The sequence below is a fragment of the Ailuropoda melanoleuca genome, chromosome 1, assembly GCF_002007445.2.
Source record: "Ailuropoda melanoleuca isolate Jingjing chromosome 1, ASM200744v2, whole genome shotgun sequence".
Classification (NCBI taxonomy): Eukaryota; Metazoa; Chordata; class Mammalia; order Carnivora; family Ursidae; genus Ailuropoda; species Ailuropoda melanoleuca.
Genome location: NC_048218.1, coordinates 186518467 through 186534077, shown reverse-complemented (window position 1 = coordinate 186534077; position 15611 = coordinate 186518467). Strand labels below are relative to the sequence as shown.

Below are 15611 nucleotides of genomic sequence, written 5' to 3'. Positions count from 1 at the left end.
TGATGAGATTTCTAAGCCCTGACTTTCTTACATTTGAACTAAAGGATCAGCTTCCTTGAAAAAGCCAATTAACTCATTTTGATTTGATTTTTAAAATCGTAGCTCATAGTGTGGTAGATAGTAACCTTATTTCCAGTTGTGGGTGGGTTGGATGGGTGATGGGGCCAGACATGTGAACCCTTTTAAGGATTGTTTGACTAATTTGCAGACATGTCCTTGTAAATCACTTTCCCCTTTCTTTCCAAACTTATGTACAATTATTTCAGATAAGTTTTCTTTTATATTTTTACCATTTTTAGTGTATTTATGCCATTTACCATCAAAACCTGGCTTTTTAGGCCTAAGTAAAATCTTTATAGTAACATAAGGGAAAAAAAAAAAAAAGAAATATATACCACAAGTTTTGAAATGATACTGAAGTTAAAGTTAAAATTCAGAACCAAAATCTCTTAAATTGCATTTCTTAGAATTGTGTACAAATTACATAATTTATAACCAGAATTCTTTTTGAGAAAAACTGGTTGGTTTGTATAGAAACCTTTATAAGCTGTGTATTTCCTTTCTTTTTTTTTTCAGGCTATAGCCTCTCTTAGACACTTAAAAAGAAAAAAATGCAATTTGATTGTTAATTTAAAAATTTAATCATAAGTATTGATATATTTACTGTCTTCTCTTTCTTAGGTTCCAACAACACATTATATATATACACCCCTGAATCAGCTTAAGGGTGGTACAATTGTCAACGTCTATGGTGTTGTGAAGTTCTTTAAGCCTCCATATCTAAGCAAAGGAACTGGTAGGTATTAAAATTGATAAAGATTTTAATGGGCTATAACTGCCTTATTGGTTTTAGAACATAGCTCCTTCAATACCATTAAGTCTTAGAAGCTCAATTCTGATTTATTTATTTAATTTTTAAAAAGATTTATTTATTTATTTGAGAGAAAGGGAGCATGTGTGTGTGCATGTTTGCATGTGAGTGGGGGGATGGGTTGTGGAGAGAGAGAATCCTCAAGCAGACTCCCCGCTGAGCACAGAGCCCAACACAGGGCTGTATCCCAGGACCTTGGGATCATGACCTGAGCTGAAATCCAGAGTCAGTCATGTAACTGACGGAGCCACCCAGATTTACCCCTCAGTTCTGATTTATAATTGCCAAACAACACGGATGCACATTTTTTGGCCATTTTCATTTATAAAATAAGTATGTTCTTCAGATTCCAAAGACTAAATTAAGAAAAGGATGCTAAACTGCAACATGACAGCGTATGAAAATATGAAATAGGCTAGAAAAGGTAAATATATAGACAAATATAGAATGTTTTTGTGCTATAATGGTGGTATATAAATCACTTTTAATTCTGGTGTAGAACTTAAAAAAGACCAAAGTATAAAAAATAACTACCTGTGAATATGTTAATGAATACACAGTATGAAAAGATATAAATTATAACATTAATAACAAAGTATGTAAGGAGTAGAAGTATAGTTTTTATATATAGTATTTATCAACTTAAAATAGGATGTCTTATGTAAACTCCATGGTAACCACAAGGAAAATACCTACAGAAGATATATAAAAGGAAATGAGAAAGGAATCAGAGTATGTCGCTACATAAAAAAAAAAAACAATGAAATATGAAGGAGGACAAAAGTGCTAAAAGACAGAAAACAGCACAATGGCAGTAGTAAGTCCTTTCCTATCAATAATTATTTCAAATATAAAAAAATTAAACACCTCAGTCAAAAGGCATAGTATTTTGGTTGTTTTTAAAAATAATTGATGTGTAACCTACTAATTTTATATAATAATTTGAGCTTTTAAACAGACTGACATAGAAAAGAATGAAAAAACATGAATTTCAGTTTTCTGAGAGTTAATATAGTAAACCGACCATACACCCTTACCTTGGTTTAATTCAGTTCAACTAAATTTAACAGTTATTGATATATTTAATCTAACCTGAAACAGCGTTTATAAAAGGCACCATTATGTTTGTGTCATCAAGAAAAGCTCTGCAAATTAAGTTATGCTTCACTGTGAATTTTAAGATGTAGCCATATTTTAGAGATCTTAAAAATGCAAAACGGTATTGTTGATGAAATACTATCTTTATCCACTGCCTGCCAGCTGCCGTGGCTCCTGCTAGAAACACAGAGATGTTCTCACTGAGTTTATATTTTTAAAAATATTTTATTAAATTATACATATGTAAATTTTATTATTGTGGAGTGAACTTGAAGTGTTCTCTTTAGTGGGGGGTGGTGAGAGGAGCATCTTATTTTCATGTGGTCAGAGGATTTTGTTAATGCAGAATGTAGAGACCTACTCTGAAAGTGACTGCGTGAAGACTGAAATCCAGAGAAATTTGAAATAGGTGGTAACTAAGTCTGAAGGCTGCAGAGGGATGTTTTCTTGAAAACTCTGGTGATTTCTGTTTTAGCAGAAAGGGAATGTTAAACAGTAATGGTGAAGCAGAGAAGTTACTATTTGTTTATTTCTCAAATATTTTCATTTGACTTCACTTCTTCCCACAGTCTACATTCTCCACACTATCATACTGCTCAACACACACTTGCATACTTTCATCTTGCTGGCTCATTTGCATCATCAGGTTTATTGCCCCCTGAATCTTAACATTCTGTAAATTTGCTATAAAGGTGTGTTCACTATTATCCTCTTCCAGTTGTGAGTGTTATCTGGTGGCTCTGACTGGCCTGCTGAATTTAGGAATAAGCTACATTACTGCCAATTATGTCCGTCTGACTTGGTAGAAGATAGAATTTTAAAACTTTTCATATTTGATACATTGCTAATTCTTGTCACTGAAAGTTTTTACTAAATTAATCAGCAAATGTATTAAAAAATAACAAATGATAGTAGTATAGGATAAAATGATAGCTGTTTTAAAACATTGATGACTCAGTATTAATTTTAAGTTGTTACTAGACAGCGTAATCATGTTTTTTTCTGACTGTTATTAAATCATGTGTATATAATGAAAGCCTTGGGGATCTATAATTTTTATTATATATTCATATGTATTTTATATCTCTATCAGATATGTTTAGTTGGATCCAGCCCCTTAATAAAAAAATTCATGAGTAGTAGTAAGCCTTCTGTTATTACGATAATATATTTCTCTATTTCTTGTGAGATACTAAATTAAAATGAATGTCATCAATTTTATCACAACATATTCATTGAAACTCTAAAGTATATTTTAAAATATAGTGAGATGTCTTTACTGCTGACAAGATGGTAAAGTTTTAAAATTATCTATTACATAACTTTACTTATACTTTTTTATTTCTATTGATAGAACTCATCCTTCAATATGCTGTAGGAGAGTCAGACAAATAGCACTTTTCATGTTGAAGAAAGGATCAGCTTTATTAGTATTACCACTGAGATGTACCAGAATAAATGTACAGGAACAATCCACAGCTGTGCCTTTTTTGTATTGCATAAGGCAATATTACTTTGCAAATATGGGAACACAATCTTAAATATTATATCCAGATGTACATAACTAGTTATGTGGAGGAAAATTACCTTTATGCAGCTCAAATTTAGGTAAATGGAAAGAAGTTTATTCTGTTCTATATCATTAGCTAGAATTTTTCATTAAAATTTATTTTATAAATGTTAAATTCAGTGCCACTGAGGCTATTTGGTACACTCTAGCATTTATACTTCTTGACTAAAATTTTTCTTGAGGACTTTCCTCTTCATACTAATAGTGATTTCATATGACCTGTAGCATGCTGCTGTCTTGTTTCTGGTAGCAAATGCTTATTTCCCAAGCTTTTGGAGAAGATGTAGTTTTTTACTGTAGAAGTCTATCACTCCTGTTGTTAAAAAGACAATAGATAGATACATTTTTATTCAGTTGTGCTAAGATTCATCATGAAAGCCGAGAATTTCTCAAAGGTTATAGAAACAATATTTAGTAAAAGATCGTTGTATCATCAAAATTGATTTTGATAATGATTCATCAGGGGAACCTAATACCCCAAGATCATTGCTGCCTTAGGATTTTGAGATTTGATAGCAATTATCTTTGAAAGCTTCACATTTACTTTTGCTTCAGAGAGCTGTCTAGACAGAGTTAGGTATGTAAGTTTTTTGCCTTACACAGATAACATTGATCATGTTTTTTTTAGTTAATACCTGTGAAGAAGTTTAATTTTAGCTTTGTCTCAGATTTTAAGAAATAGCCTACAATTTTTTTGAACTTGTGACACATTTACTATGTTCTTATTGTCTGTTCTTGCTAAATAAGATAAATGTAAGCAGGCCATAAAACACTTCCAGACTTACTAGTATGTGGCTCGTGCCTGCTTGTTATTAATATCATAATGCCTGCTCGCTCTATGAGCAAATGTGAGGAGTAGAGGGAACCCTGTTGGTGCTTACTTTTCTAATATTTGAGTCCAGAGGAAGGGAGAGGATAGCCAAAATACTTACATCATTTTTTGACTGTCCACCTCTACTCCCCCCTTTTTTTCCCTTTCCTCAAACTCTGGGATCCTGCAGTTCTCATCCTTTCTGTGCCACATAACGTGGTGCATTGTCTGTGGCTCCCTAGCTTACCTCAGGAATGTGTTACGTTCCAAAATTACTTCGTTTTCATACCTGCCTCCCGTTAAAATTCTCCGTTTTTGGAAAGCAGTTTGATTAAACTTGAGCAGTTTTGAATGTTACAGTGTTTCAAGAAGCAGTTTTTTTCTTTTGCTGTTCATTATCTTATAAAAGGATACCTGTTTTAGCCACAAACTGAGCATTCTAATCAAATTTCTTAGAGCAGTATCCAAAACATTGGACTTTTGAGAGACCCCATCTATTTTGTTTTCTTTTAGTTCTTTGGATAGGGTGCTAGGATATAGGGCCCTAGAAGTTTTTCTTTTCCTGTCTGTAGAACATCCCAGCTAACTCTAGAATGCTGTTTTTGGCTGTGTAAAAATATTTTCACTTAGGAGAATGATTTGGCATATATACATTAATGTCATGTAGCATTATTGTTTGATTGTTTTGTATGAGTAATATTGGTTGCATATTAAATGATGTGTAGTGCCTTTTAATTTTTAAAGTGTAACAAACTCCATATTCCCCATTAAAAAGAATTTATTAATTACTGAATAATTCATAACTCATTGGTGTTCCATAAGATCCAAGACACTTCTGATTCATCAAAGAGAGACTAAAGCATCTAGTATGATATAAAATTACATGTATATTGAATTATATTTTTTTATATTTTAAAATTGATAATGCATTTGGAAGTTTTTTGGTTTTGGTTTTTAGATTTTATATAAATTCAAGTTAGTTAACATATAGTGTGTATTATTAGTCTCAGGGGTAGAATTTAGTGCTTCATCGGTTGCATTTAACACCCAGTGCTCATTACATCAAGTACCTTCCTTAATGCGCATGATCCAATTTCCCCATCTTTTCACGCTCCTCCCTTCCAGAACAAACCCTCAGTTTGTTCTCTATAGTTAAGAGTCTTTTATGCTTTGCCTCCTTATCTATTTTTCTTTTTCTTCTCTATTTTTTCTTTTTTTCCCCCTTCCTTCCTCTATTTTCATTTGGTTTGTTTCCTAAATTCCACATATGTGAACTCATATGGTATTTGTCTTTCTCTGGCTTATTTTGCTTAGCATAATATATTCTAGCTCCATCCACATTTTTGCAAATGGCAAGATTTCATTTTTTTTGATGGCTGAGCAGTATTCCATTGTGTGTGTGTGTGTGTGTGTGTATGTGTTTGTGTATGCATATACATACTGCTTCTTTCTCCATTCATCAGTTGATGGATATTTGGGCTCTTTCCATAATTTAGTTATTGCTGATGCTGCTATAAACATCAGGGTGCATGTGCCCCTTCAAATCACTACTTTTGTATCCTTTGGATACGTATCTAGTAGTGCAATTTCTAGGTTGTAGGGTAGCTCTATTTTCAACTTTTTAAGGAGCTTCCATACTGTTTTCCAGAGTGGCTGCACCAGCTTGCATTCCCACCAGCAGCGTAAGAGGGCTCCCCTTTCTCTGCATCATTGCCAACTTATGTTGTTTCTTGATTTGTTAATTTTAGCCCCCCGACTGGTGGTAGGTGGTAACTCATGGTGGTTTTGATTTGTATTTCCCTGATGATGAGTGATATTGGGCATTTTTTCATGTGTCTGTTAGCCATCTGTATGTCTTCTTTGGAGAAATGTCTGTTCATGTCTTCTGCCCATTTCTTTTTTTTTTCTTTTTTTTTTATTTTAATGTTTTTTTATTATGTTAGTCACCATACAGTACCTCCCTGGTTTCTGATGTAAAGTTCGATGATTCATTAGTTGCGTATAACACCCAGCACCATGGAATACGTGCCCTCCTTACTACCCATCACCGGTCTATCCCATTTCCCCACCCCCCACCCCTCTGAAGCCCTCAGTTTGTTTCTCATAGTCCATAGTCTCTCATGCTTCATTCCCCCTTTGGTTACCCCCCCCCTTTCTTTATCCCTTTCTTTACCTACTGGTCTTCCTAGTTCTTATGTTCCATAGATGAGAGAAATCATATGATAATTGTCTTTCTCTGCTTGACTTATTTCACTTAGCATTATCTCCTCCAGTGCCATCCATGTTGCAGCAAATGTTGAGAACTCGTTCTTTCTGATAGCTGAGTAATATTCCATTGTATATATGGACCACAGCTTCTTAATCCAGTCATCTGTTGAAGGGCATCTCAGCTCCTTCCACGATTTAGCTATTGTGGACAATGCTGCTATGAACATTGGGGTGCCTATGGCCCTTCTCGTCACTACGTCTGTATCTTTAGGGTAAAGNCTTAGCATTATCTCCTCCAGTGCCGTCCATGTTGCAGCAAATGTTGAGAATTCGTTCTTTCTGATAGCTGAGTAATATTCCATTGTATATATGGACCACAGCTTCTTAATCCAGTCATCTGTTGAAGGGCATCTCAGCTCCTTCCACGATTTAGCTATTGTGGACAATGCTGCTATGAACATTGGGGTGCCTATGGCCCTTCTCGTCACTACGTCTGTATCTTTAGGGTAAAGACCCAGTAGTGCAATGGCTGGGTCATAGGGTAGTTCAATTTTTAACTTTTTAAGGGACCTCCACACTGTTTTCCAGAGTGGCTGTACCAACTTGCATTCCCACCAACAATTGGTGTTTCTTGCCTTGTCAATTTTTGTCATTCTAACTGGCGTAAGGTGGTATCTCAGTGTGGTTTTGATTTGAATTTCCCTGATGGCTAATGATTTTGAACATTTTTTCATGTGTCTGTTAGCCATTTGTATGTCTTCATTGGAAAAGTGTCTGTTCATATCTTCTGCCCATTTTATGATTTATTTGTTTCTCGCATATTGAGTTTGAGAAGTTCTTTGTAGATCTTGGAAACCAGTCTTTTATCTGTAGTGTCCTTTGCAAATATATTCTCCCATTCTGTGGGCTGCCTCTTAGTTTTTTTGACTGTTTCCTTGGCTGTGCAGAAGCTATTTATCTTGATGAAGTCCCACAAGTTCATTTTATCTTTTGTTTCTCTTGCCTTTGGAGATGTGTCATGAAAAAGGTTGCTTTGGCCTATGTCGTAGAGGTTGCTGCCTATGTTCTCCTCTAGGATTTTGATGGATTCCTATCTCACATCGTGGTCTTTCATCCATTTGGAGTTTATCTTTGTGTATGGTGTGAGAGAGTGGTCAAGTTTCATTTTTTTGCATGTAGCTGTCCAATTTTCCCAGCACCATTTATTGAAGAGACTGTCTTTTTTCCACCGGATGTTTTTTCCTGCTTTGTATCAAAGATTAGTTGCCCAAAGATTCTGCCCATTTCTTGACTGGATTTTTTGGTTTTTGGTGTGGAGTTTGAGAAGTTCTTTATAGATTTTGGATACTAGCCCTTTATCAGATATGTCCTTTGCAAATATCTTCTCCCATTCCATAGGTTGCCTTTTAGTTTTGTTGATTGTTTCCTTTGCTGTGCAGAAGGTTTCATCTTGATGAAGTGTCCCAGTAGTTCAGTTTTTTTGTTTTTGTTTTGCTTTTGTTTTGCTCTTGTTTCCCTTGCCTCCAGAGACATGTCTAGTAAGAAGTTGCTGTGGCTGAGGTCAAAGAGGTTGCTTCCTGTGTTCTCCTCTAGGATTTTGATGGATTCCTGTCTCACATTTAGGTCTTTCATCCATTTGAATGTACTTTTGTGTATAGTGTAAGAAAGTGATCCAGTTTCATTCTTCAGCATGTGGCTGTCCAATTTTCCCAACACCATTTGTTGAAAAGACTGAATTTTTTCCATTGGATATTCTTTCCTCAAAGATTAGTTGACCATAGAGTTGAGGGTCCATTTCTGAGTTCTCTATTCTGTTCCATTGATTTGTGTATCTGTTTTTGTGCTAGTACCATATGGTCTTAATGATTACAGCTTTGTAATACAGCTTGAAGTCTGGAATTGTGTACATCTTTGGAATTTTTAACCCTTTAGGAGTCCTTTACCTGTATGAAAATGTGATGACGGCTATGGAGTTTGCCCCACAGAAATGCACATGCATGCCCAAAGACTTAAACATACCATATCAAAAGTTCATGCCCCCCTCCTGTGAAGCCCAGATTGCAAACTACTAATCTATGGTATGTTCATATGTTATTTGAATATTCAGCCAGTATCAAAACCACACATACAATTTTGGTTTAATGTATGGTTTTTAAAATAAATATAGTTTTGTTTTTTCATTCACTTATTTGCTCATTTACTCAACAAGCATTTATCAAGTACTTTTTATATGCCAGATATTATTCTAGACTTGGGAAATGCAAAGATACATGTGACTGTTTCGACCCTCAAGGAATGTTTAAGACATTTAATAATTACAATAGTATGATTATAATTGTTCATGATTTCGCTTTGTTTTTAGTCTTTCCTCAATTTATAAGACTTCACTTTTATTTTTCCACTTATTGTTGGCTATGTAAGATAGATTCTTCATTGTAAACCATACCATCCCTTTGAGTTTATTTATTAAAGCTGAACAATGGATTTACCTATTCTAAAGGATGAAGGTTGTGGATTGGGCAGGTATAGAGTTTTCCGTTTCCCTTGAGCTAAAAAATTATGTTTAGTTGAGTGAGGTGAGACTTCACAAGCGCTTGGCTATCTTTAGGATTGGAAGGCATCTATGGGGGTGGTTAGTCATTACTTACTTCTTTAAGGCTTTGGAAAGGTGAGCTAAGCCTCTCTTCATAACTATTTCCTGCTGTTTTGCCCACACCAGTAAGAAGCTGGTTTCCACTTGGAAAATGAAGGTGGAGAAAGATCTTTCTTCTCCTATCACTGAACTTTTGTATTGCTTGCTTGCTTATATTCAGGAATGATTGTAATGAAGCTTGAGATCTCCATCTGGCTTGCAATTCATATCATAGGACTGACTCTGTCTTTTATGACCTTTTCCTCTAAGAAATTATTAACCTGCTAATTCAGAAAATTACCCTTATGTTTCATTAGTTTATAATTTGAATTGCATTAATGGATCATAAAAATCAATACTGTTTCCTCATTCTTTCTTAAAACTTAGGTTACATGCTTTTATTCATTCAATTAAATTTCTTTGCCAGCCTTGTATAGCATTGTACTGGACTTAGTTGTTGTCCATAGTGATAAAGTGATAGACTCTCAGAGAGTTGATCATGAGGGAGATGAGGAAGACCTAAATTTAATCAACTGGCTAGTCACATTTGTATGCTATAACTAAAGAAACAAGCAGAGTGCTTTGGGAGTGAGAATGGAGAGATTAATGCTAACAGGGGAAAGCCTTCTAAGAGAGACTGCATTTGAGCTGAACTTTTGAGGATAAATTGGATGTTGATAGATGAGGAAGAAGAGGCCAACATTCTAGCCTTTGGAATTGCAACAACAGTTGTCAGACTTTTATAATGAAAATGTGAACTTTTCAATTTCAAAAGCTAACTGCTGAAGAAGTTGATTTAAATATAATTTTAAGCAATGGAATGTCTGCAGAATATTGATACATAATATTACGCTCTTGTAGCAGGCTTTTTCAGGGATCATTATTAAAGACTTATGATACTTCGTGGTGTACACTTTGTTTATATTCTAGACCATAAAAGTATTTTTTAATTTAATTTATGGTTTCTGTATATGGTAAAACTGATTTTTTTATTATATATTTAATCAGTAACCTTATTTATATGATAGAACTATAATATAGTTGGCAGTTGGTCTTTGAAAGATGATGTACTCAGAATTATTACGGATAAAATGTTTTAAGCGGCTATCAATGGAATGCTTTACTACATTACTTCCCAGGTCAAATGGATTCTAGTAATATTTAGGTTCACGAAAATTACTTTCAAGTTACAAATTGCTTTGATTTCCATCTGCATTTTTAAGTTCTCCTATTTCAGTTTACTAATTTTCCTCCACTTTACACATCATGATTGAGAAAATCAAAATATAGTCTCTTTTTCAGTTTGGTTGTCTTTTTTCAGCAATTTCTGGAAGCTTCTTATGTATTGATGGTATTAATCTTTTTTTTTTTTTTGTCATGTTATGATGCTTTTCCCAGCATTTTAGTTTTAGTGCTGATGGTGTTTGAAATGTTTAACATACATTTGGAGTCATATTTTTTTTTTAGAAAGGCTTACCCATTCATTACAAGATCTGAAAAATATTAGTCTGTATTTTCTTAAAATTCTTTTAAATTTTTAAAAATGGATATTGCATATATTGCCTGGAATTTTGTTCTGTATGTAGTGTGAAATGATCTTTTTGTTCGCAGCTCAGTTGTTTCAAAATCATTTGTTAAATGTGATGTATAAGTCACATATAATGTATATACCTGTATATAAAGATCTGTGGAGCAACACTTAACAGACAACCTGAGATGAATTTTCTTCTCCCAATATGTGTCCCTGTGATAGTTCTCCTTAATTAAGAGGAGGACTATTCACATGTCCAAATTTTAATCTTTGGAGTATTTGCTACAATCTCCACATGATCTTTTTGGAGATATAATAATACAGTCTTATTGTTAAACTCAGTTTTTTAGTTCTTCATTTATCATTTTAGTATTTTTTAAGACTTGCAGGAATATGTTGCATGCATCTGCAATATTCATTGTAGTTTGCTTTCTGTCTCTATCCCCTTCTGTAAACTTCATATAGATAGACTCATACAGTATGTGGTCTTTGCTTCTGGCTTCTTACAGTTAACATAACAATTTTGAGGTTCATTCATGTTGTAACATGTATTCATTTTTATTGCTGAATATCAATATGTTTTTATAGTTATTTTAAAAATATTCTAATTGTTTTGTCTTTCTTATTTTCAGTACAAGCTCTGTGAAGATAGAGATCATTGCTAAGTATACTATAAATCCTTATACCTAGGAATACCATCTATGGTGGTTGCTCAGTACATGGAGTAAAATGTAAAACTCCAGACATAATTTCCAGAATAACATTTATGAACTCAAAGAATATCAACCTGCATACCTGTCTATCTATTCTGTGGGTTTTTTTTTTTTTAAGATTTATTTATTTATTTATTTTAGAGAGAATGAGCGCAAGCGTGGGGAGGGTCAGAGGGAGAAATCTTAAGCAGACTCCCCTCTGAGCATGGAGCTAGACGCGGGGCCCAGTCTCAGGACCCATGAGATCATGACCAGAGCCGAAATCATGTCGGACATTTAACTGAGCCATGCAGACAGCCCTCTAATTTGTGTTTGATCTGTATATATGCATACACACACACACACACACACACACACACACACACACACGTATATATATGTTAGTATGTGTATCTCTAGCATAATATTTATGCTTTCTTCTCTTTCCTTCCTTTCATTACCTTTTTCAACATAATTAAAACATGAGGAGAAATTTATGTAATTTCACACCAGCATAATAAAGCGAATGCTACTGTATGTAGTTAAGTTTCCTTATAAAATTAGTAAGATTATAGTATATAATATTGTCTTGATTCAGTGATTTGCTTTCATAATTTTTACCTGTGTGTTTCAGTAATAAACTTTTATGCAAATGGAAACTTGCTGAAATACTGATTGATTTATAAGCAGTGCTATAGTAGATAAAAAGGAGGTGAAACAACTTTCATGGAGGAATTTTTTTGTGGATTGTATAATTTATACATGCATGCTTCTTTTATTAGATGAATTACCAGCTTTCCCTTATAAAACTCCAAGGCAGTTTACACTTAATCATGCTGATGAAATTAGGTGAATTACTCAAGATTGCAGAATATGGGACTTAATTTATCATTTGTTATCTTTTCCAGTTTTATATCAAGTTACATGAATTTAAGAGTTAAAGTGAATACTTTGTCAGTAGTTTACATATGAAGTCTGACTAAAACATTAAAGTCAAGACTTTATCAAGTTTAAATATATATTTTAATATTTTAAAATATAGTTTAAGTAATTTATATTTATTTTTATATTACATTAGCACCTAAATGTACCATTTTGGTAGGTAAGGTAAGAATACTGATTTGTGAGGGGCACCTGGGTGGCACAGTGGTTAAGCGTCTGCCTTCGGCTCAGGGCGTGATCCCAGTGTTCTAGGATCGAGCCCCACATCAGGCTCCTCTGCTATGAGCCTGCTTCTTCCTCTCCCACTCCCCCTGCTTGTGTTCCCTCTCTCACTGGCTGTGTCTATCTCTGTCAAATAAATAAATAAAATCTTTAAAAAAAAAAAAGAATACTGATTTGTGAAAGCTCTTTCTACTCTTCCTACCTTTCCTGCTGGTGTTAGCTGTCAAGAAAATGGACTATTATCTTTCAGTTTTGTAACTTTATTGTTAAAATATGAACTTGTAAGTTGTTTATAATTTGACAAGTTATTTTTCCTCTATTTGGGAATGAGTTAAAATGAGGCATGGGGAAAGTAAGTATTTTTATTATTTTATATAGCCATTTTTGATGGATTATTTATTTGGTAAGACACTTCACTTCCTTGAAGCAGTAAAATAAAACATTTAGCAGTTTGCCTTGTTAGTATTTGTTAAAATGGGTAGCTTGGTTTCTAGTCATGAACTATGCTAACTGAAAGAACCTGAAAAGTATTTATATTTCATTTAGATTGTTACTTGTTTTTGTTATTGAGAGCAAATTATTGGACAGATTTTTTAAAGATTTTATTTGAGAGAGAGAGAGCCTGCATCTGTGTGCAGGGGTTGGGGGGGGGCGCAGAGGGAGAGGGAGAGTATCCCAAGCATAGGACCTTCTGAGCACGGATCCTGACCTGGCGCTCAGTCTCAAGACCCCAAGATCACGATCTGAGCCAAAATCAGTAGTATGGCGCACCCAGGCACCCATGGACAGGTTTTTGTTTTGTTTTGTTTTTTAATGCCACTGGTTTTCTTGAATCTGAATTTTTGTTTCCTTCTTTCTTTGTTAGTAAAATCTTATTATATTAAAAGATTTGAACTCATGATATGAGTCTCTTTGGCTTAAACTTGCTAAAAGTTGTGGATGATGCTTTCAAAAGAGAAGATTATAAGCCAAGAGAAAAAGAGTAAGTAACAGGGTCTTAGCATTGATATGGTAGCTCAGATCAGTGGTGCACAGATATGCGCCATTTAAGGAGATGCTATGTCCATCCACATAGAGTCACTTATATGAACACTTGCAAGTGTGGCGATTTCAGGCTTGTCAGTGAAGCCCTGATGCAGCCGGGGAGTACCCTCTTCTACGCATGTAGAGCTGTACAGCACATGGAGCCGTCCCATTTACCCACTCAGAATTCTGAGCATGCACTTACACACTTGGCACACACACGCTGTTGTGATGCTCTTTGGGCATCCCCTGAGGTTGCTTTTGTCTCTCAGCAGTCCATTTCTACCCCAACTCTGAACCTGACACAGATACTTCTGGGGGAATGAGGAGGGGGAAGGGCCTGGAGAAGGAATGTGTGCATTGCAAGTGGCGTATGTGTCCCTCTTTCTGTTGGTTTTTAAGAAAAGGCCGGAGTGTAGATGCAATTGTGTGTGCAGCCAAGACTGCTACTCTCTTGTGTGTGTGTGTGTGTGTGTGTGTGTGTGTGTGTGTGTGTGTATATATATATATATATATAAAATGCATTTTAGGTTTATAGAAGGGTACAATAGAGCCATATGATAACTGCAAAAAAAAGAAAATGTCATTCTGTTAAAAATAAGTAAAATCGATCTTTGATATTTTGTAAGACTGGTAAGAGAAAAAAAAATGTCAGGAAACAGCTCCTCACAAATAGAGCTACTGAAAAGGGAAACTCAATACAAATTTGGTTGTAGTGGATCCTACCAATGTATTAAGAAAAGAGAATGTAATATTATTTACTCTTTAAAGATACTTACCGAGGTTTTGATTTTAAAGTTTTTTTAATGTTCTCTAAAATTATTTCCCCTCCTCACGGAATCAGATTTCTTTTCCTCCCTCCTTCCTTCACTTTCTCTTCCCCTCCCTTCCTCCTATTCTCCTCCTATTCCTTTTCCCCTATCCTCCCACTCCTGCTCTCTTCTGCTCCACTTCTTTCTCTCCCCAACACTTTCCATATCCTTCCTTCTTTCCATCCTTCCTACCTACCTTCCTTCCTTCCTTCTATTTTTGCTGTATATCTGGTAATTGTTGACTGTCTTTACATTTAAACATGTAGGTATGATTTATTTTAGGTGATAGACACTATTTGCTTCGTGTATAAGTACTTTGTTTTTTCATACTTTTTGGATTACTATAGCTTTGTAGCACATCTTGAAGCCTGAGATTGTGATACCTCCAGCTTTGTCCTTTTCTTTTCCTATTTGATCTCCTCCTTCAATGGGAAATCTGAGAGACAAATAGAATTTTCATATGGCATGTTGATTGGCAATGTCACTGTAGTGTGGGTGGAAAGAGAGCTGCCCATCTGACTGTAGGCCCCCTATTGTGATAATGCAGAGGGATTTATTCTGGATGGTAACCCCCACACTGGAAGCCTTAGCACTTCCTGGTTAATCAGTGAAATGTCCTTGGAAAACAGCCTGTGTTCCTGGAAGTGGTTGGTTTAAGTACTTTGCCTCCCAATCTGAAATCATTTTTCTGTCAGTAGAGGTCAGGATGGGTCGTTATTCAAACAGTTGTTCTGTGTGTAAACTTTTAATTAACCTTGATTTTGGCTCTATTTTTCACCGCCACCCTTATCCCAGTGACTCCCATCTGTATTGTAGCCATCTGTATTATACTATCTTCTGGATTGTCTCCCCTGTTCATTTTATCCCTAACCCTTTGTTTTCCTGTCTTCCGGAAACATTTTGCTGTCTTCTCCCCTGCTACTCCACTCCCCTCTCCTCTCTTCTTTCACTGTTCTGGGTTTATTCTTTTCTATCTTGATATTGTAATTACTAGGGTAATGGGTAGGACTGGAAGTCAACACATTTTCTCAGTGTGTAACTTCCTGAAATATGCATATCAAAAGGCAACATCTATTACAGTTTTTACTACCACCAGTATTTGAAGTTTTCATTTTCATAGCAACCCAACTATTAAATTTAAAGTGTATATGTTTTGTGTTCTAATGTGTAATCTTCTCTAAGAAAGTAGCAAATCCTCA

General features: G+C 34.9%; 1 protein-coding gene across 14 annotated transcripts in view; it reads left to right on the top strand.

Moving 5' to 3' along the window:
- POT1 (protection of telomeres 1) overlaps positions 1-15611 on the top strand; it is a 78980-nt gene that overhangs the window by 28921 nt on the left and 34448 nt on the right. For 13 of the 14 annotated variants that reach the window (XM_034671404.1, XM_019806867.2, XM_019806866.2 and 10 more), the window contains one exon: positions 682-796. In XM_034671404.1, coding sequence (XP_034527295.1) covers positions 682-796 — 115 coding nt within the window. Of the gene's footprint in view, positions 1-681; positions 797-12651; positions 13560-15611 lie in introns of those variants that run through there. The other variant, XM_019806869.2, reaches the window with a different exon arrangement.